This window comes from Lissotriton vulgaris, chromosome 1_1 (genome assembly GCF_964263255.1).
Source record: "Lissotriton vulgaris chromosome 1_1, aLisVul1.2, whole genome shotgun sequence".
NCBI classification, from domain to species: domain Eukaryota; kingdom Metazoa; phylum Chordata; class Amphibia; order Caudata; family Salamandridae; genus Lissotriton; species Lissotriton vulgaris.
In genome coordinates, this window is record NC_141685.1 from 1845867695 (window position 1) to 1845888265 (window position 20571).

Here is a 20571-nt window from a genome sequence, read left to right on the forward strand (position 1 = left end):
CCGCCTTATTTTTCCGTATTGCCATAAAAATTTCATAAAAATGGCCTCTATCTTCCTAATAATTTTCTCGTCAATTTTAAATGGGATTGACCTTAATTTGTAAAGCACCTTAGGAAACATTGTCATTTTTATAACGTTAGCCCTCCCTATCAGTGACAGCTGTAATGAGTCCATTCTTTTTAGATCTGTTTCCATAGATTTGATAAGAGGGGTGTAATTATCGTCAATTATTTTACCTGGTTCTGCATTTATTGTTATACCCAGGTAAACTACAGAATCTACATATCTTCCCTGGCGTACCACCCTGGCTATTTTTTTTTAACATAATACCTGTGTTTTATCAACATTTAGTCGGTAGCCCGACACATCTCCAAACTGACCGGTTATGTTAACTACCTCCCTCATAGCTAGCTCTGGATCTTTTGTAATGACTGCTAAATCATCCGCGTAAGCGAGAAGTTTAGTATGAAACCCATTTGATATTACTGGTTTAATAAGCGCACTGTTCATTAATTGTGTAATTAAAGGATCTATGTAGAGCGCAAACAAGATTGGAGAACATGGGCAGCCCTGTCTCGTACCCCTTGTTATATTGATCCTATCTAATCTTTCCCCCATTGATTGAATTCTTGCCATAGGTGATGAATACATAGCCTGAATGGCTTGACAAAATCTAGGGCCAAATCCCCTTGCCTCCTTAACCTTCCATAGAAAACTCCATCTCATGCGATCAAATGCCTTCTCTGCATCGAGGAGGATCATTGCGACCCCCTCCCCCCTAGCAGCACCGATGTCAAATAAGGTGATAGCTCTCCTAATATGGTTTGTGGTTCCTCTTCCTGGGATAAACCCATGCTGCCAGGGGGAAACCAAGGACGCAATGATCCTTCCCATGCGAGAGGCCATGATTTTGGCATATAGCTTGTTATCACTATTAATCAATGATATTGGTCTGTAGGAGCCCGGGTTGGTCTTCGGTTTCCCTTTTTTGTGAAAGATTACTATATTAGTTTCTTGCCAGGACTCAGGTATTATTCCGGTATTCATAACACCATTGAATAGATCTAAGAGCATTGGTGTTGTTTCCTCCCTTAGACTTTTATATAGCTCTACCGGTATTGCATCTGGGCCCGCCGCCTTTCCGCTTGCAAGATCTTGCAGAGCTTCCAATACCTCAGACAATGTAATATCCTGTTCCAGTAATTCGATCTGGCCTGATTTTAACTTACTACCCATGTCTAACCAGCTTATATTTGGGGGCTCTCCAGCCGCTTCCTCCTGATATAATTCTTGATAAAATTTCCTAACCCCCTCCAAAATTTCACTAGGCTTGTTGTATATTTGGCCCTGATATTCAATTTGTGTCACAATGTTCTTACTTGCAACCTGCCTGATTCGCAGGGCAAGAGCTCTACCTGCTTGCTCACCAGTTTCATAAAGGCGTGATCTCTGTGCCTGATAATTTGCTGCCGCCTTTCTTGCTAGTTGTTTCTGGATCTCAGCTTTTAAGGAGTTTACTTTATGTAGGCTCTCAACAGATTGATCACCTGTAATTATATCTTGTCTATGTTGTGTCTCTGCCTCACTCAGTTTTTCCATCAATGCTTCCCTTTCCCTATTAACCTTTTTCCATACGTTGGTGGTGTAGCTTATAGTCTCTCCTCTTATTCCTGCCTTGAAGCTATCCCACACCGCTCCCCTTGATGCACTATACCTATTAGCGTGAAAAAGGACTGGGACCATATTTTCATATGAGTGATGTAGTCGAAATCCGCTAATAATTTTTTATCAAATGACCAAGGTCTATGAACCTTGTATGGTCTATTGATGACCATATTTAAGACTAGGAGGTTGTGATCTGACATGATTTTGGGAAGCTTGTTTATTTGAACGCTCTTAAGTAAGGTAGTCGAGATCATGAAATAATCCAATTTCGAATATTTATTAAAAGGATGTGAAAAATAAGTAAACCCTGGATCTCCGGTCAGTAAATTTCCCCAGACATCGTCTAAGCCATGTGACTGCATCATTGACGTGATTGCCCTAAACACTCTTGGCTTCCTGCCTATGTATGCGCTACCATCCGTAAAATTTGCAGAGATGTTGAGATCTCCACATAGTACTATGGGGGTATGCCAATCAATGAATTCATTTTCAATATGGCTAAAAACTTGTGGCTCGTCTGTGTTGGATCCATATACTGTGCAAATAGTGAAACCTAAGTTCATTTAGCAGATTGCCCATCTTCCTAGTGAGTCCGCCTTACACCTTTTGGCCCCCCTAACCCCACTTTGCCAATTATGGCCACACCTCTTATCATAGAAGTCTGGGATGTACATGACAGCAATTCATAGCCTTTAAAATTCAACCAGTGTTTTTTGCTCCAGGGTAAGTGGGTCTCTTGTAGACATATTAAATCTAAGTTTATCATATTTAAATATTGTTCAAGCTTCTCCCTCTTTTTCCAATCATTTAATCCTCCTATGTTAAGAGATCCAATCCTTAGTTTAGGCATACCTAATTTATAAATATTTCCATAACATCAACCTGTCCAGATAACTGATGCATACCCAATATACATAATAAGAACACATCCTTTGTTTCAAATTTCCTCCTTAATTCGAAATCACTTTAACAGTACGAACTCTCTTCAGTTTTTTATTTTCTCCCCCCAGATCCACCACCCAACCCCCTTTCCCCCCATCCCTTCCCCCCCCCCTTTTGCCCCCCCCCCCTCCTGCCACCCTTTGAGGCAACCTGGGTTTAGACTCACCCAGCTGTTGATGGCCGTGTGTTCCGCACGCCTGGACCTACCACCTGGCCTGATACTATGTAATCATACTGAGTGTCAACCTTATATCAAATAATAATAGTTAATAGTTTGTCGGCACTAAATGTCTTCTTCTATTCAGTTACCATTGTTTTGTTTCATTCTTGCTTCAACCTCCTTAAGATAGACGTCAGCCTGAATCTCACTTGTGAAGCTCCTCGTTGTGCCTTTATATATTATTTTTAATCGTGCCGGATTTTGCAGATAGACCGTTGCTCCTAGCTTTTCGAAAGGGGCAAACGGCTGTCGCATTCGCCATCGTCTTTCTACTGTTGCGTGTGCAAAATCTGGTCTTGCAAAAAACTAAAAGCCCCTATATTCTCTTTGAGCCGTTGGCCTGGCCAAGTCATATATAGTGTCACGTACCAAAAAGTTTCCAAACTTGACTAAGAAAGCTCTCGGATATTTTGGAGAGTTCTCTGACCATTTTGGTAATGTTAGTGGAAAGCGATGTGCTCGGCATACTTCTTTATCCATTTCCCAGGAGTTGAGTTCCGGGAAAGAAGATTTTAGTAGATTGATCATGAAGTTTCTTGGATCACTCCCTTCCGAGCCCTCGGGAATCCCAAGAAATCGAAGATTATTCCTTCTTGTTCTATTTTCTTGGTTTGTTTGTTTATGTTTGTTTATGTCGGTTTATATAGCGCCAAGTCACCGACAGGTCTCAGGGCGCTTTTGACCACAATGATGGTCTTCAGCCTTTGTCATTAAGTCTTTGATTATTCCCTCGTGCTCCTTTGCTTGGAGTTGTAATCTGCCAACATCTGATTCCAAGTTTTCTGCACGAACTTCTATCGAGCACATTCTATCAGAGATTTCCTGACATGTATTACCAACTTTATTGATAGCTCCTTCCAATTTTTGAATAGCGACATGGTTTCTTTGGCTATCTTTCTTTACATCTTGATGAAAATTTTTGATTGATTCGAAGACTTCACTAAGTGTAGGTTCTCTATGCTTCAGCTGCTCATCATCGTCCGGGTTGTCAAAGATATTCTTATTTCTTTCAGATTCAGCGTTTGTTTTGCGATGAGGACTTTTGCGTGAGAGTTTGGTTCTCACTGTTTGTTCTGGATTACTCCCAGGATCTGTCGTTTCATCCTGAATTATATTTGGGTGCCTTTTATGTTTACTTCTTTTTCTCCCCATTTTCTTTGTTGGTGTATAATCGTATAGTAGAGCATTTTTAGATCCGATTTCTGTCGGTAAAGGTACTTTTTTGTCCAGTTCCTCCTGTCTGGGATTCTCGCCAAGATCAGTCTCTTCACTGGATTTGCTGGATTCACTGGAGATTGATATTCCTGTCTCATAGATCTCTGATTCAGAGCCATCGGAAACTTCTGCTGAAGCATACCCCTTTGTAGCTCGGTTTATATTCGAGACTTCTACTGAAGTGCTGCCTTTCACTAATGGATTGATATTTGAGTCTGCGTCTATATTAGGGCCAGATCCGCCTTCTTCCCTCATATTTTCATGTTCTAGATGTTCTACTGGGACTAAAACCTCAGCTGCCGCAGTTATGGTCTTATTTTGTAATCCTTGTTGATCCATTGTGATTGGTGCAGTTTCATTGGGAGGGCCATTCTGCTGTCTTTCTTTAATTACGGGGCTGAATATGTTTGAAATTCTGGGTTGGGAACCTGTTGAGTGCCCAGTTATATTAGCCGCAGCTTTCAAATTTTGATCGTCTGTAGTCTTTTGGCCTTTTTCTCCAATAGGTCAAGATTCTCTCTGCTTGCCAATTCCTTTTCCTTTTCTGCTTCTTTTAGTCTCTGTTTTTCCTTGGCTTTCTCAGCTTCCTTATGCCGTTTCTGTTCAATCTGTCCATTCTCGATGTTTCTATCTCTTCCATCAGACTTGATAGCTCTTATTTTGCCATCGTCATTATTTTCGTCGTTATTTTCCATCGCTTTATAGCCCCTGGTTTCGGGTCGTCTCTGTGTTTCTTTTTTCTTCTGAGATCCTTGTAAATTAAAGATCTCTTTGGTATTTCCTCTGTCCCTGTCATCTGAGTTCTCCTCCCTTTCATGACTTTCTTGAATTTCCAGTTTTTCTTGATCAACCTCACCTCCTTGAGCCTGGGCCTTTGCCTTAGCTTTTGTATCGGTTGTTGCATCATTCTTTATCCCAGTCTGATTCTGTTTTTGAGTTTGAGTTTCATCTTGAGAATCAAAGTCACTGGTTTTATCATTATTTTTACTTTTATCTTTCTCCATGTCTTTCTCCATGATTGTGTTCAAAGTTTGTATGGTAATTTCCGTTATATTTGCTAGCAGTACTGCGTTACCTCTGGCCCTGAATCCTCCGCCTTTAAATCTTGTAGTTGATTTAAGTAAACTTGGGAATCCAGCATACACTCTTTTTCCCCGAAGAATCTTAATGTCCAGACCTGTATTTTTCCCCAATTGTAGGTCTGAATAGATCAGCTGAAAATTTTGGCCAACCACCAGAGAGCCCATACGTGGTTCACCTCCTTTTGCTCCTTTTGCTCCCGGTATGTTATCACTGTTATATTGTATATATATTTATTTTTAACACTTTTTTTTTTTAATTTCCTTACTTTCCCTTATTTTTCCGTTTTTTGTTCCATTATTATTTTTGTCCAATATATTTTTTTCCAATTTTTCCAATATTCTGCCCCTTTAGTATTATACTATACTATGTTGTGCAGTATTCTCGTATTCTATGCTCCTTTTCTCCTCCTTTTCTCCTCTGTTATTCTTGGCCCCCCCCCTGGCATTCCGGGCTAATGGCGTCATCTCCTTGACAGCGACGCGGTCTCCTACCTTCTTATGCCCCGCTGCCGTGTCTGCAGATGACGGATGTCAGACAGCAGTCAAGCAGTCGGCAGCTGCAGCTGCAGGCGGTGAGCGGTAAGCGGAGCACGGGCGGTGGAGAGGCAGAGAGTGAGAAGCATTTAGCGCTGATCACTGAGAAGCAAGTTTCACTGTAGATCGAGATGAAATGGGGAGAGCAAATCAGCGCTGGACGGAAGAGCAGGAAAACGGGAGAGCAGGTAGGGACCCCTTGCATCGTTTTAGTTTTCCTTTTCTCACTATTTTTCTCCCCCAGCTTCACATCCTCGCTCTTCGCTCTTCACGTTTCCATTATGTAGCCATGTGTAGCAAGCAAACACTGCCAGCGTTACGGCACCGAGGCAGTAAGTCCGGGGATCCAGGGGTAGCCGGTAGATTGTAACCGATAGTTAGAAGTTTTTACAGCTCAAGCCGCACTCCGTGTGATCGCGTCTCATTTTTTTTTCCTTTACGCTGCAAGTCTCAACTTCTTCCCAGCAACGGAGCAATTAGTCTATTACACAAAGCTCATGTAGCAACAGTTACAGCCGCCGCCAAACGTGATAGAAAAGCACCGCAAAAAGCACCATGCAGCTAGGAGCTACAACAGCGGTGACAGCTTACATTTTTACCTCGCTTGCCTCGCAATAGTCCTCCTACTGGCGAACACAGAGCGTAATCATCATCTGAAGAGTCTTAGGGTCCAGCAGTTGAAGTTAAAGTTGAAGGCAGAAGAATAAAGACTAAAGTTTGAAGGTTGACAACCAGAGTACTATATCAGGCATTTTCCGAGGTCCCAGGTCTCAGGAGCAGGCTTTGCAGCGACCTCTCACACGGACGCCATCTTGCCTCCCTGACTCCATTGAGTTTCTGACATTCTCAGAAAAAACACAGGATTGATTCATTGCAACCAGTGCTTGGTCTATACCAAAAGACCCTCTATTTTAATCTAATTGACCTATGGTGGATCGTGTTTGCCCTAGATTTAGACTTTGTAATGGCACCTCAAGAGTGTTTTAGTTTATGATTTACAAAGCTGTACTGTTAAAAGCAATGTGGGCTTCATCGGCATCAGACTAGTACTGTCCTGGTGTCCACAAAAGAGAAATATTGAAGTCAGTGGTTCAATGAAAATATCTGCTGTGACCCAAAAGTAAATTTTAGAAAATAGGCAAATCAACTAGCAGTATGAACACTTAACCTAGCTACAAATTTCACAATCTTAAACTGGAAGCCTGGTTGTAGTTTGTTAGTCACTCCTTTATATAAAATGTTGCTTCTAAAGAGGAAGTCTGCAACAGATCTAAAACTATTGTAACTTATTGGGTTTTTGAACAGCGGCCTCTGAAAATTATTCCAGATCAGCTGGTACACGACTCGTCCTAGGGATAAACTAATGATTAATGTACCCCCGTGAAGAGCATGTTATGAAGTTGCTTACAAAGCAATATTTAATTCATTCATTCATTTGATAACTTTATTGCGGTCATAGACCATAAAAGCACAGGTAAAATATGTACATATACGGAATAAAATACATAAATAATTAAAAAGTACATGGTTAAAAAGTTATTAAACAGTAAGTTATCAAAGTAATGGTATCAAAACATCCCAGTTAACCGCTTCGATGCTCATGACGAGCTCAGCTCGTCATGAGGCACAGTGGAGCTGTGCTGATGAAGAGCTGAGCTCGTCATGAACTATGGGCTCTATAACAATTCAGCACCGGAGGAAAATATCCCTAGCAGCCAAGGTGTTAATCACAGATTATCGCAATTCATTAAAGTGAGCCTTCTGCGCCACATACCATATAAAAAACGGGATACCGCAAACACAATAGAGGGGGAGGTGTCATATCTTAAAATTCTGACAGCTTGTGCACATTGTCTTAAACCAAGACTTCTACATAACGGTACCAACCAGCATCTCCTTATTGTACTATAGGCTGGGCCGAGGAATAAGACGTGGACAATATCCTCTTTGGTGTTATTACAGACTGGGCAAATTCCCTCTTCTCGTCCATTCCATTTGCAAGTAAATGCCCCAATAAGTAGGCAACAATGTCTTAATTGTGTGTAAAGTTTTCTTGCAAGGGGAGGCCGTATTAAGTCCAAAAACTCCTCCCTCTTAGACACGAGTTTTACCTGCAAAAATTCTGCAGACAGACTGCCCAGCGTTGTCGAGCTATGCAGAAGGCTTAGGTTATAATGTCTCAGGGAGGCCAAGAGCTCCATTCTCTTCACTCTCGGGCAGCTCACCTCCAGGGTCTCCCATAATTGGGGCATACCAATTTGATGTGCAAGGGCCTTGATATGGGCTAGCCAGGGGATATTCTTGGTCTTTAGGTGCCCCCAGACTGCAGCGAATTCAGTTCTATAATCCTCGAGCTCAGGCACTGTCCAGAGCCTTCTCCAATACAGGAGAGGTCGCGTGGCTAGCAGTTCTGAGATGGACTCTAGGCCTAGATCTAGGCCTAGATCTAGTCTCATGGGTGTGAGCAGGGTGCTCTGGGGAGGCCTATCAGGTTCCGCATAAAGGCCTGTTCCACCTTGGGAAGGCTTGGTGTACTCTTATGGCGGCAGAGTTCTGCACCATACATTACAGCTGGTCTAGCTTGCGCCCCATAGATCTCAAGGGCTGAGGCAACTGGCTTAAACAGGGTTGTTCTATGGAACTTGCCAATGCCCCCTCCGATCTGCGCCAACCTCAAAGCAGATTTGGATACCTGTGGGCCCCAACCGAAATCTTCAGTCAGGGTGACCCCCAAGTATACAAAGGTTCTCACCCTTTCGAGCGGGACGCCATTTAATACCGGGTTAGGGCGAGTTCGCTTTGGGGGATGAAAGATCATAAACTTCGTCTTTGCTAAGTTTATCTCCAATCCCCTCAGAGCGCAAAAAGATACAAAACCATCCAGGACCCTCTGGATACCTGATGATGTTCGCGACAACAACAAGGTTCTTTATGCAAAGTTGCCTAAATAGTTGTAGCCACTAGACTCCTCCCATTTTCTTTAGGCCAGATTTCTTTCAGGGTTGTACTTGAATGAGCATTTGTGTTTAACAAGATAAATAGCATCTTAATTGTTCTATCTAATCTATGGTTTATCTCATTCTTTAAGCCTGAAACATTTCCTTTCTATTAACATGCAAAAAACATACCTCATTATATCCACTTAGGAATCTTCCTTGGCTGTACATTTCCTGTGGGAATGGTATCAGACCCTAGGGAAAAATAAAATACATTAATTGATGACTATGTATACAAATATATAGTTACATACAGAGTGAAGTTAGTGTTGCCCAATCGTTCAGATATACAGTAGGAGGGCTGCAATACTTATTGAAACAGTGTTAAAGAAGTGGCACCTCATAAATCAAGGCTCTACCAACATACGCAGTGCTGCATAGTGCCAGCATTTCAGGTACTGGCTTGTCGTCCATCAACAAGGATTCTTTCCAGTACAGACACTGACAGACACTGAGAAGATTTGTTTTGAAGTTTGTAATAACTGAAGGACCATTTCTAAGTCTGGCAGCTACTGCCATTCTGGCAGCTATATCATCTTTCTAAATTTATCTACAAGATGAAAAAGAATGTAAATCAAGGCCACAATGTGGGAATTGAATCAGGGCTAGAGCAATTGCTAGGCAAAGATGTTGCACCACCTATCACGACTACACTGAATCCACGAATGAAACACTACAAGCACAGTATTTACAGACAGATTGCCAGGGACCAGAAGTCAAAGTCAAAGTCAAAGTCAAAAAATTTGTATAGCGCACTACATACCCAGAGGGTTTCAAGGCGCTAAGGAAGGGGAGGAGGATTATTTGTCAAATATCCACGTTTTAAGCTGCTTTCTGAACGCTAGGTGGTTCTGGGTGAGGCGAAGGTAAGCGGGGAGTGAGTTCCATGTTTTAGCAGCCAGGTATGAAAAGGATCTGCCTCCCATGGTGGTCTTGTTGATGCGAGGTACAGTGGCGAGGGCTTGGCTGGAAGAACGTAGTTGGCGGGAGGGGGTGTAGAAGGACAGTCGAGAGTTGAGGCAATCTGGTCCGATGTCGTAGAGTGATTTGTGTGCGTGGGTAAGCAGTCGGAAAGTGATTCTCTTATTGACGGGTAGCCAGTGGAGGTCTTTAAGGTGACCAGAGATGTGTTCGTTGCGTGGGATGTCTAATATGAGCCTGGCTGAGGCGTTTTGGATTCGTTGGAGTTTCTTTTGGAGTTTAGCGGTGGTACCTGCGTAGAGGGTGTTTCCGTAGTCCAGTCGGCTCGTGACCAGAGCGTGGGTGACTGTTTTCCTTGTTTCGGTGGGGATCCAGCGAAATGTTTTTCTGAGCATGCGAAGAATGTTGTAGCAGGAAGAGGATACGGCGCTGACTTGTCTGTTCATTGAGAGTGAAGAATCCAGGATGACGCCAAGGTTCCGTGCGTGGTCTGTCGGGATGGGTGCTTTTCCGAGGGCTTTCGGCCACCAGGAGTCGTCCCAAGCAGAGGGGGATGTACCTAAGATGAGGACTTCTGTTTTGTCTGAGTTCAGTTTCAGACGGCTTTGTTTCATCCATTCGGCAACTTCTTTCATTCCTTCGTGTAGGTTAGTTTTGGCGGTGCTGGGGTCATTGGTGAGAGAAAGGATCAGTTGAGTGTCGTCCGCGTAAGAGATGATGTTGAGGTTGTGTTGGCGTGCGATGGCCGCGAGGGGGCTCATGTATACGTTGAATAGGGTGGGACCGAGTGAGGATCCTTGAGGAACGCCGCAGATGACTTCAGAGGCCTCGGACTTGAATGGAGGAAGGCGGACTCTCTGGGTTCTTCCGGTGAGGAACGAGGTGATCCATTCAAGTGCTTTTCCTTGAATTCCGATGTTATTGAGGCGTTGTAGAAGGGTGCTGTGGCAGACTGTATCGAATGCTGCAGAGAGGTCAAGGAGGATGAGGGCGACTGTGTCTCCATTGTCCAGTAGAGTTCGAATGTCGTCTGTTGCTGCGATGAGGGCGGTCTCAGTGCTGTGTTTTGCTCGGAAGCCAGATTGTGAGGGGTCGAGGGATTTGTTGGCTTCGAGGAAGGCGGCGAGCTGGTTGTTGACGGCTTTCTCGATGACTTTGGCCGGGAATGGAAGAAGCGAGATGGGGCGGTAATTTTTGAGTTCGGTGGGGTCCGCTGTTGGTTTTTTCAGAAGGGCGGTGAGTTCAGCGTGTTTCCAGTCTTCTGGGAAAGTAGCGGAGTTGAAGGAGCAGTTGATGACGTCTCGGAGGTGCGGTGCTATGACGGAGTCTGCTTTGTTGAAGATGTGGTGAGGGCATGGGTCTGTGGGGGATCCTGAGTGGATGGAATTTATCAGGCGGATGGTGTCCTCAGTAGAGATAGGGTTCCAGGCGTTAAGGGTGTTCACGGGGGGAAGATGGTCAGCAGATGGTAGGGTGGGTTGGTTTCCGGGTTGGTTGTCAAAGCTGTTGTGGATGTCTGCAATCTTGTTGTGGAAAAAAGAGGCTAGGGAGTCGCAGAGGGTTTGAGAGGGGGTGATGTCGTTGGAGTTGGCTGAGGGATTGGAAAATTCCTTGACGATGTTGAAAAGTTCCTTGCTGTTGTGGGCGTTGTTGTCAAGTCGATCCTTGAATGCTGTTTTCTTGGCTTTTCGGATCAGTTGGTGGTGAGTGCGGGTGGCGCTTTTGAAGGCGTCCTTGGTGTTGGTGGTTGGGTCTTTTTTCCAGGCCTTTTCAAGGGAACGGCAGAGTTTCTTGGACTTCTTGAGATCATCGTTGAACCATGAGGCCTTCTTGCTGCCAGGTTTACTTTGACGTTTTTTCAGTGGAGCTAAGGTGTCGGCGGTGTTGGATAACCATAGGGTGAGGTTGGCGGCGGCTTCGTTGGTGTTAGAAGAGAGGGCTGGGGAGTTTCGAAGGAGCGATGCGGAGATTTGGTCCGTGGTGATTTTGTTCCAGTTTCTTTGCAGGGTAGGTTGGAGGTGAATGTTGGGTTTTGGTTTGTTGTAGGTGAAGTGAACGCAGCTGTGGTCAGTCCAGAGGAGATCCGTAGTGTGGCTGAAAGAGACATGATTGCTGGAGGTGAAGATGGGGTCGAGTGTGTGACCTGCGATGTGGGTGGGGGAAGTGACTAGTTGTTTAAGTCCGAGGTTGGCGAGGTTGTCCAAGAGGGTGGTGGTGTTGCGGTCGTTGATCTTTTCAAGGTGAAAGTTGAGGTCTCCCAGAAGGATGTAGTCTTTGGAGGGGAGCGCGTGTGGAGTGATGAAGTCCGTGATGTCTTCACTGAATTTTGCGCGGGGTCCTGGTGGTCTGTAGAGGAGGGTGCCTCTGAGTGTGGTTTTGGGGTCGATGTGGATCTGGAAGTGGAGGTGTTCGGAGTTGGCGAGGTTGGCGTCAGAGCTGGTTGAGATGCGGATTGATTTCTTATGGACGATAGCGATTCCTCCTCCTGTGTGGCAGGTACGGTCTTTGCGAGTGATCTTATAATGCAATGTGTGTGTTTATTCTTGCAGCAAAGTTTATTCAAAATATATTATTCCCTCATTTGCATAGGGCCAAGAACCCATGGCAAATCCTGTCCACTTGTGCTTTTATAAAGGCATGAAAACCTGCAAGTAATTCCTGTGGGAATTCGCTGAATGGGCATAACCCAGGAGGTGATGGACATTTAATAGTTCCTGTAATGCATCTTCTGGATATGGGAAAGCCTTCACAAAAGAGAAAGTTCTGTTACTGCACAATTGCTGACAGAGCAACATGAGCAGTGTCTTCTCCTATGCACCATGCACCTGGTCAAGTTGTGACTGCATCCACCTTCATGGGAACGTATTTGACAAGGAATGTAATGCTCGCACGCACACAAACACAACCTCCTGTTTGTTGGTATTTGCAACAATTTACTTGTAATTTCACAGCCTGACAACGCATGTATTGTAAATGTACTCCAATAAAAGAGCTGGAATAATTGCGTTTTCAGTGCGAGAACGGGAAGAAAACACTCCCCAAAATAATGGCGGAGGAAAATCTTTTTTCACGATCAAACAAAAAAAAAAACTAAATTGCAAAGGTGCAGATACATTTTTGCATCACAGTTCAGCACCGAGATATAGTTGTGTTAGAATACCACTGAATGTAGAGACCGTCGCAGATTTCTTGAAGTTCTTTGTGAATACTTTGAGAAATAAAAAAAGAAATAAAAAAGAATGGAGATTGTCCGAATTCTGGTGTATCCCAATCGAGTATTTTATTATGGTTTGGTAAAAAAAAATAAAAATCAGAGTAATGAAAAAAATATATAATTCAATTGTGGAGGGAGGTATATACACCTGAAAGTCCCTTAAGATTTTTTCCAATTAGCAGACATTCACAGCAGTGCGTCTGGAAAGATGTGCCAGGTGCAGATTCCCACAGGCTCCTATTCCCTATTCCAAAAATCTACAAAAATGTAGGCTCTGGGTAAATCCACTTTTTACTCTTTCTCTCCACATGGATCAAAAAATTTCCACATGGTGAAAGCCATTCCTCTACACCCTCAAATCTGGGAGTGATCCGTTCTACTTTCCATCCCGATAAAGGAGTTATTAAAGCCGTTGGATGGAGTAAATTTCAGACCGGAGTTTGGAAAAACCCACAAATGTACACGTTTTTGAGCGATCACAGGCTTACAAAGCAAAACACACCTTGCAATGTTGACTTTCTATTCCTTTGTTAGGAATTTACTAATGTGGATTTTTTGGTGGAGGTGGGGAAGAAATCCGCAGTGGTAAAGCCCATTGACAGCTACCAGGAATCTTTTAGTTAATTTCTGATAGTCAAAAATTGAGATTAATATCTAAAAATACCTTTCTGGGTAGAGTCTCAATTGATTATATTTGTTTCCTAACAAACTATTATCAATTTAAATCCCAAACGAGAGTTAACAGCGTTAAGTAACAAGGAAATAGTCAAGTCTTGCTAACTTCTGATGGGGATAAGAAAAATAAGTATACCCTGGGCCTGACTGCTGCAGTCTGGACCATGCATCTTCTAATCCATGCTCATATAATAACTGTTGTAGAGCTTTGTAGACCTTAGGCTTTCGCCCTACATACTTATCTCCAGAAGCCCCCTTAACAACATCTCCCAGCTGGATATTCAGATCCCCACAAAATATAGAGGAGATACCCATGATGCTAATTTGGAGTTTAAGTACTCCAGTATTTGAGCTTCATCATGATTAGATCCATATTCGGAGCATACCGTGAATTTTTTACTGGCTATTACACATTCCACAATTACCCAGTGCCCATATTTATCTGCTAAACATTTCCCAGCCTTTATATTATTATTTTTAGTCATGACGGCCACCCCTCTGTTGGTAGTCCCTTGCGATGTGCTGGCCAAAGTTTCATACCCAAGTTCCATAAGCACCTTGGATTTAACCCAAGGAATATGGGTCTCCTGAAGACATATCAAGTCAGGGGATATATTTCTAATTTCCTGTGCTACCCTTTGTTGTTTAGACCTCTCATTAAAGCCCCGAACATTAAATGTGCATACGGAAAGTGAGCTCAATATTTGCTTTTTCTTCCTAATTCTAACAAACCTGTCACCTCTCTCTAAAAATGTTCGTATCTTCATTTATTGGCTTTGTCCCCCATTTTTAACCCCCCTGTTCTCCCCGACAGCCACCCTCCGCCCCACTACCCCACCCATCCCTCCCTCTTGGTCTCCTCTGCCCATAGAGACCTCCTCACCCACCTACTCGCGGAGGCTGCAAGACCGAGGTCTTGAGTGCTGGAAAGCCCTGTCCAGCACTGACCGCACCCCTTCCCCCTCAAGTTTTCCCCCTCTCTCTATATATATCACCACCCTCACTAATCACTTGTGATGTATTTCGCAAGATATAGACACAAAAAGAAAATAAAAGAAATGGCGAATAATCAATATTAAATACAGACACATAAAATACAAGGCCATTATCATGTTAACCTTGATACTGTCTGAGCTAACTGCTAATATAACATCATATAGTGACACTGCATTTATATTATCAAATTGAGACTAAATACTATGGAAGTACTCTTTGGCTTTCATGACAGATGTAAAAACGTTATTGTGTCCTTATTATTGACTTTAAGTTTCGCAGGATTCAATAGGAACACCTGGGCACCTTTAGCTTGAGAGGATGAAATTAATTGCCGAAATTGGCATCTCTTTTCCCCTGTTTGATGGCAGTAGTCAGGGCTCACAAAGAATTCAAATACATCCCCCATTCTCTTCCATATAAGGATTGTCTAGACAAAAAGTTGGATAGAGCTATCAAAATTGCTCTAGGTTGAGTAGCTTTAGTAGTATCATAGTTAGTTGTTTGCTGAAAAGGGAACCGATGGGCCCGTTGAACCTTGCTGTCCCATGACCAGTGTGTCAATTCCAGAAATGCTTCTACAAGCAGTCCTACAACAAATTTCCGTGGATCGGAGCCCTTTTTCCCTTCAGGGATTCCCAAAATTCTCAAGTTGTTTTGTCGAAGTCTATTTTCCATGTCCTCCAGTTTGCAGGTCATATCACTCCGCTGTGCTATTAAGTCCTCAGTTGCCGTCTTCTGGGTGTTCATTTGGTCTTCAAAAGAGGAAATCCGATTCTCCGCTTTCGGTATCCGCTCAGCAAACTCTGAGAAGGTCTTAGCCACCCGGCGTAGTGAATCTTGTAGTTTTCGGCACGCCCCCTGTGTTTTCTGGCTCTCCAGTCGAGTTTCTTCCCTGTGCTACATTATAGGTTCATAGATTACTGCCAGGGAGATCTCTTGTATAGCACCTGTTGTATTAGACTGATCTTGTTGCATCCCCTTAGGCAGTTCACTGTGTGTCGGATTAGATAAAGGTACAGACCCATCCCCCCTTCTGGTTACTTTCTTGGATATTGTATCCACACCGGGTGTCTTAGCCCGGTTCCTGGGGGTCTCCTCCTCTTGATGAAGGCTGCTAGTCCCACTACATCTTCTCCCAAGTGAGCTGGGCGAGCCTTCCAATATCTGTATAGACTCATCCCCCGATGAGTTAGTATGATCAGACAGTGAGTAAAAAGGCTCCCCTGAGTCCTTTCCAGAGGCTTCATGTGGGTTATGCAAGTCTTTCAGCTGCTGAGCATCTCCACTATTTTCGGTCGTATCAGTCAATTCAATTGTCTCTTCATTACCATCCAACCTAACCAGATTTGTACCATGCTCAGCCACCTGTGAGCTAGAGCTGAGATCATGGACCGATAGATCCTCATTAACTGGTGTGGTATGAATACGTGGATGAGTGATAGTAAGAGTATCTTCAATCTCACCGGTACCCCCCTGCCCTTCTTGTCTCCGTCCTTGCTCTTTTACCACCTCCACATTGCCTTTAGGGGACTATATGCCCACCCCACTCTCTTCCTGTTGAGGTCCCACATCCAGCTCTTTCAATGCACTAATTGCTGCCACAGTCACAGCCTCTTCAGAGATGTGGGGTTTGTTTTTTGAGACAATAAGAAAGATAGCAGGGGTAACCGTTTTTGTGGATTGAATATTAGTTGTATTAGCTGGTAGCAGGGTACTTCCTGGGTCTTGTGTAGCCGCTACCTGTCTTTGTTTTTCTGGAATTGTTTGGGCGTTCTCTGTTTGCTGCTGCTTAGCCGCTATCACAGCACGGCACCCCCAGCTCGTTTGCTGTCACGGGCACCCTTTGGGGGCATCTCTGGCCCCAAACTTGCACACCTGCTGTCCAAGCTCGTGCAGAAACCACCCCAGGGCCGGGGAAGCAGCCGGTGCAAAAATGGAGTTCAGAGGTCCAAGATCCACTAGTGCCGATACTTGAGTAACTTCCACAGCATCGGGGGTCTCTGCCGGTTTTGTTTAGCACAGCCTTTTTGTGCGCCTCACCAGTGACAGCTGTTAAATACTGGTAAAGTATTGGGGAGAACATTTTCCAGAGTTTTAAAAGTAAATCATAGGGGTCTGGAGACGGTCAGTAACGGAGCTCACTCAGCCACACCAGCGGCCGCGATCTTGCCTCCTTCCGCTCTTGTCTATAGAGTAGCCCTTGTTACTAAAGCGCTGTTAGCTGATGCATATATACAGGAGGCATTTTCACGCTGTGCGTTTGGTTGGGGCAGAAACAAGCCCCATTTCACATATAAAAGAATTTCTTGACATAAATTGGGAATCAGCTAATAGTTGTATTGTGTGGGACGCACTAAAGCTGCACTTAGAGGGGAAATTATTTGCTTTGGATTATATGCCCAGAAACAACAGAGACAGTTGATTCAGGGACTATACGACAATCTTAGGCAAGCAGAGTGTACTTTAACACACAATTTAAGAGAGAAAGCAGACAGCTTACAAGCGCAAACTGAGATAGCGTAGTGTAAGGCTAAGATAAGTGAGAAGTGGGCCAAAGATTATGCTAGTAAATATCAAGCATACAGGAAAGTGTGCTATGAGTATGGGGAGAAGACAGGTAAGTGCTTGGATAAAAAAAAATAAGGCAAAAAGAAACAAGAGGTGCTATTACAGCAATTAAAGATCCAAATGGAAATACGGTGGAAACACCAGCCGAAATCCTTAAAGCTTTTCGTATGTTTTATGAGCACTTATATACAGAAGATTATACGCGTCAAGGCACATCTTCAAATTTTTTCATAGATTCATAAAGGAAGGTATTAAGCGCAGACGATAGTAAGTATTTGGAAAAGCCCATAACACTGGAAGAACTAGAAGAGGCAGTCAGATCACTAGCGTCTGGGAAAGCTGCTGAGCCTGATAAAATTCCATTGGAGTCCTATAAAATATTATTGGGGGAACTACAAATAGATATGCTAAGGTGTTTCTGGAGGCTCAGAGAAGTTCTGCCCCAGCATCATGGGATGAAGCAAGCATAGCTATTTTTCTAAAAAAAGATAAACCTCTACTGCCCGGATTGTATCGACCCATCTCATTATTAAATTGCGATGGGAAGATATACGTAGAATTATTAGCAACTTGGCTGTCTCGTGTTATAACTCCTATAGTTTCTGCTCGGCAGTATGGTTTCATACCAGGAAGAGGCACGGTCAACCATGTCAGTCGGGTAGTTACCATATTGGATATTGCTACGGTATTAAAAGCTCTGTGCGGTGCGGTTCTACTCGACGCGGAGAAAGTATTTGACCGAGTCTCCTGGGAGTTTTTATGGACCACGATGCAGAGGCAAGGATTTGGACCTGACTTTAAACAAGCTTTACAAACCATGTACCTCTCACCTAAGGCAAAACTAAATGCGACAGGACTAGAGTCTAATTTTGTTAAAATATCAAGAGGCACTTGACAAGGGTGTCCCTATCCCCCTTTATTATTTGCCCTATACATCAATCCTTTTTTGAATTTATTAGAACATTACCCCAACTGTGATGTTACTCGGAGTAGTAGAGGAAGAAATAAATTTACAGGGGATGTATACATTTAGATATTTTATATTTATATCTGTGGTGATTGCAACATTGTGTATTTCAACATTATGGAGGGATAAAGAGCCAACATCTTTTGAAATGTGGAGGGGCAAATTATATGCTATATGTAATTTGGAATATAGTCTCTATGCTCTTAAGGGCCCTCAGAAACGCCGGCTGGGCATCAAGATCTGGGGCGCGTTTATTTTTTTACCTCTGCTCTCTCCCAGTGATTACGTTGGTTTTCATATTTATGAATGTAATTTAAAGGCTTGTTGATTTTTTTGGCTTAATAACAAAAAATAAAAAAATTCAATCCGAAACGAAAATGTTTACCAGATCATTTAATTTCTAATGAAAATCCGTACGCAGCTCATCAGAAAAGAGATTTATTTTTTTGACAAATCAATGCCTGAAATAAAAAAAAATAAAAAAGGGTCCTATTATTACAACTTATACAACAATGACCTGCCCCTGAGAGGCTCTATGGCTACAAAAAAAGTTTTGTCTAGTGACAGAGGAAACATATACCTTCTGTCTACGCAATTATGCACTCCGTTGCACTTTTGAATATGGCAAAGTTGCCTATATGTATGTGTCTATTAGTTCCACCAGACCGCTATATGTGTCCCCTATCTTCCAAACGTGAAAAAAAGGGGGAGGGAAGGTTGACAGTGCCTCACGGAAGCAACACCAAGGGGAGGATTCTATCAGACTGGTACTCGCCTGATTCCTCACTTCTCATCATCGGCTACTGTCAACCCCAAAAGAAATGGGAGACAAACAAAAATAAAGAAAGTGCATGTAGATCAGACAGCCATCAAGTGTTGTATGTGCTAGAACCCGCTGTGATATATCTGTGCCCAGAATAGTGAAAAACAAATATACCACTGTTAAAAAAGAGTAAGGCTAACTGGCAACTTCTGACTTTATTTTGTGCTGTTAGCTCACTCTATTAAAAGTCAACCGACATGTTTCATCACTTTATCTTACATTTCAGTGATTTCTTCAGGGTTTATATGGATCAGCGTATAGCATGCACCTTTCTGAATCTTCCCTTATTGTACCTGTAACGGTTGGTAAAACATAAAACACACACATTACATTTGTACAGTGAAATGTCTCAGCAAATGGCACCGGATCCGGTGCAAACTGGCAAATGACCGTACTCTGAGTAAAAGTTGTATTACCAGGTGGCTTTCTCTGGCAAGCCTACCCGGCCCCCGTGGAAGACTGCTTGACGTGTACCGTCCCCTGTCTCAGTAGTGGTACGTTGTGAACCGCCTCAAGGTCCGTATCTGTGGTGAAGACAAGAGGCTGAATGAGCGTTTTAGAATGCCTCGCTCTTCACATAAGCCTGTCAATTTCATGGCAAGTATGTAGTTGCGAGGCCCCCTGTTTCCTTCAGCCGCCTCCCCCACTCTCGGTATTATTACAAACCTTTAGTACACCAGGCATATACGTTCAAACAAATATTGAATGCATATGGACAAAGAAAGGTGAGTGTTCAAGCATTTTGTGGTTGTGTAAATTGGGCATCTATTGGGGAACAGCTTAGAAGTTATAGCTTCTTCGCCACTTATTGATAAAACAAGGGACCCGGACAATACAGACAGCTGTTGACTTCCTACTGAATGACGCCCATTACCAAATAATGTTTGGGTTGGTTAAATTCCTGACCAAAGTGAATAAAAGGTTAAGAGACTCAACCTTACTGTTAACCCCTGTTGGGCTGTAAGATGTTATGTATGGTATTTGTTTTAATATGTACTCTGTTTCATGAGCCTGCGTGTGCAAACTCATAAATTTTTTGATGCCATTAATACTCCACTAGCATGCTGATAGAGAAGCCAGGCCAGTAGGTCATGGGCATAGTCGCTTTTATTCATCATTACCTGCCCGAACTTTATCTGCCGGCACCCCGATCCAGGCTAAGCTATTCAACTATGCAGCGACGCTAAAGCCAGCTCTCGGGACTCTCCAGCACAAAGCACCTTCAACCTCAACGTTACATACTGCAGGGTTTAAAGTCTGCTGGGTCTCTCAAGTCTCAGACTCAGTAGTGAATTAAAATGGACATTTGAAAAGGGGCCCTTTATTCATGTCCTTAAATTCGCCTGAAAATACATTGATCCTGTGTCTGCACAATGAATGAAAGTTCTGAAAAGCAGGTGATGAGACGGGCCCGCTCTTCATTTCTACCCTCAGCCTCAGAGTGAAAAAACAAATCTCAACCCTGCAACAGTGCCACCCTCTGCTACCTTCAATGGTGCTTCAAAGTGACTCGTTATAGTTCTTTCACAGTCTCATCAGGTCAGAACAGCTGCATTTTCAATATTATATACAAGGAAGCTGTAGACGTTGCTTATTTATCTTATGCAACTAATAACCACTGACAAAGCCAATAGTCCTGGCTTGTTATAGGTGTAATTTTACTTGCTGCAATATTTATCTGGAGGCAATGACAGAGGCAGCAAAATACCAGTCGGGCGGGGCACTATGCTAATCACAGATTTATGTAGCTTAC

The 20571-nt window shown here is 43.3% G+C and overlaps 2 protein-coding genes across 2 annotated transcripts in view; both read right to left on the reverse strand.

Moving 5' to 3' along the window:
- LOC147751304 (uncharacterized) overlaps window positions 1-20571 on the reverse strand; it is a 538297-nt gene that overhangs the window by 321238 nt on the left and 196488 nt on the right. The window contains exon 4 of the mRNA XM_086938187.1: window positions 8787-8849. Within this exon, the coding sequence (XP_086794313.1) occupies window positions 8787-8849 (63 nt within the window). The remainder of the gene's footprint in view (window positions 1-8786; window positions 8850-20571) is intronic.
- LOC147751305 (uncharacterized) lies at window positions 3979-6479 on the reverse strand. The gene is made up of 2 exons (XM_086938172.1): window positions 5717-6479; window positions 3979-5612 (listed from the first exon to the last, which is right to left on the reverse strand). The coding sequence occupies exon 2, from the start codon at window positions 5287-5289 to the stop codon at window positions 4504-4506; it is 786 nt and encodes a 261-aa protein (XP_086794298.1). The 5' UTR covers window positions 5290-5612; window positions 5717-6479; the 3' UTR covers window positions 3979-4503.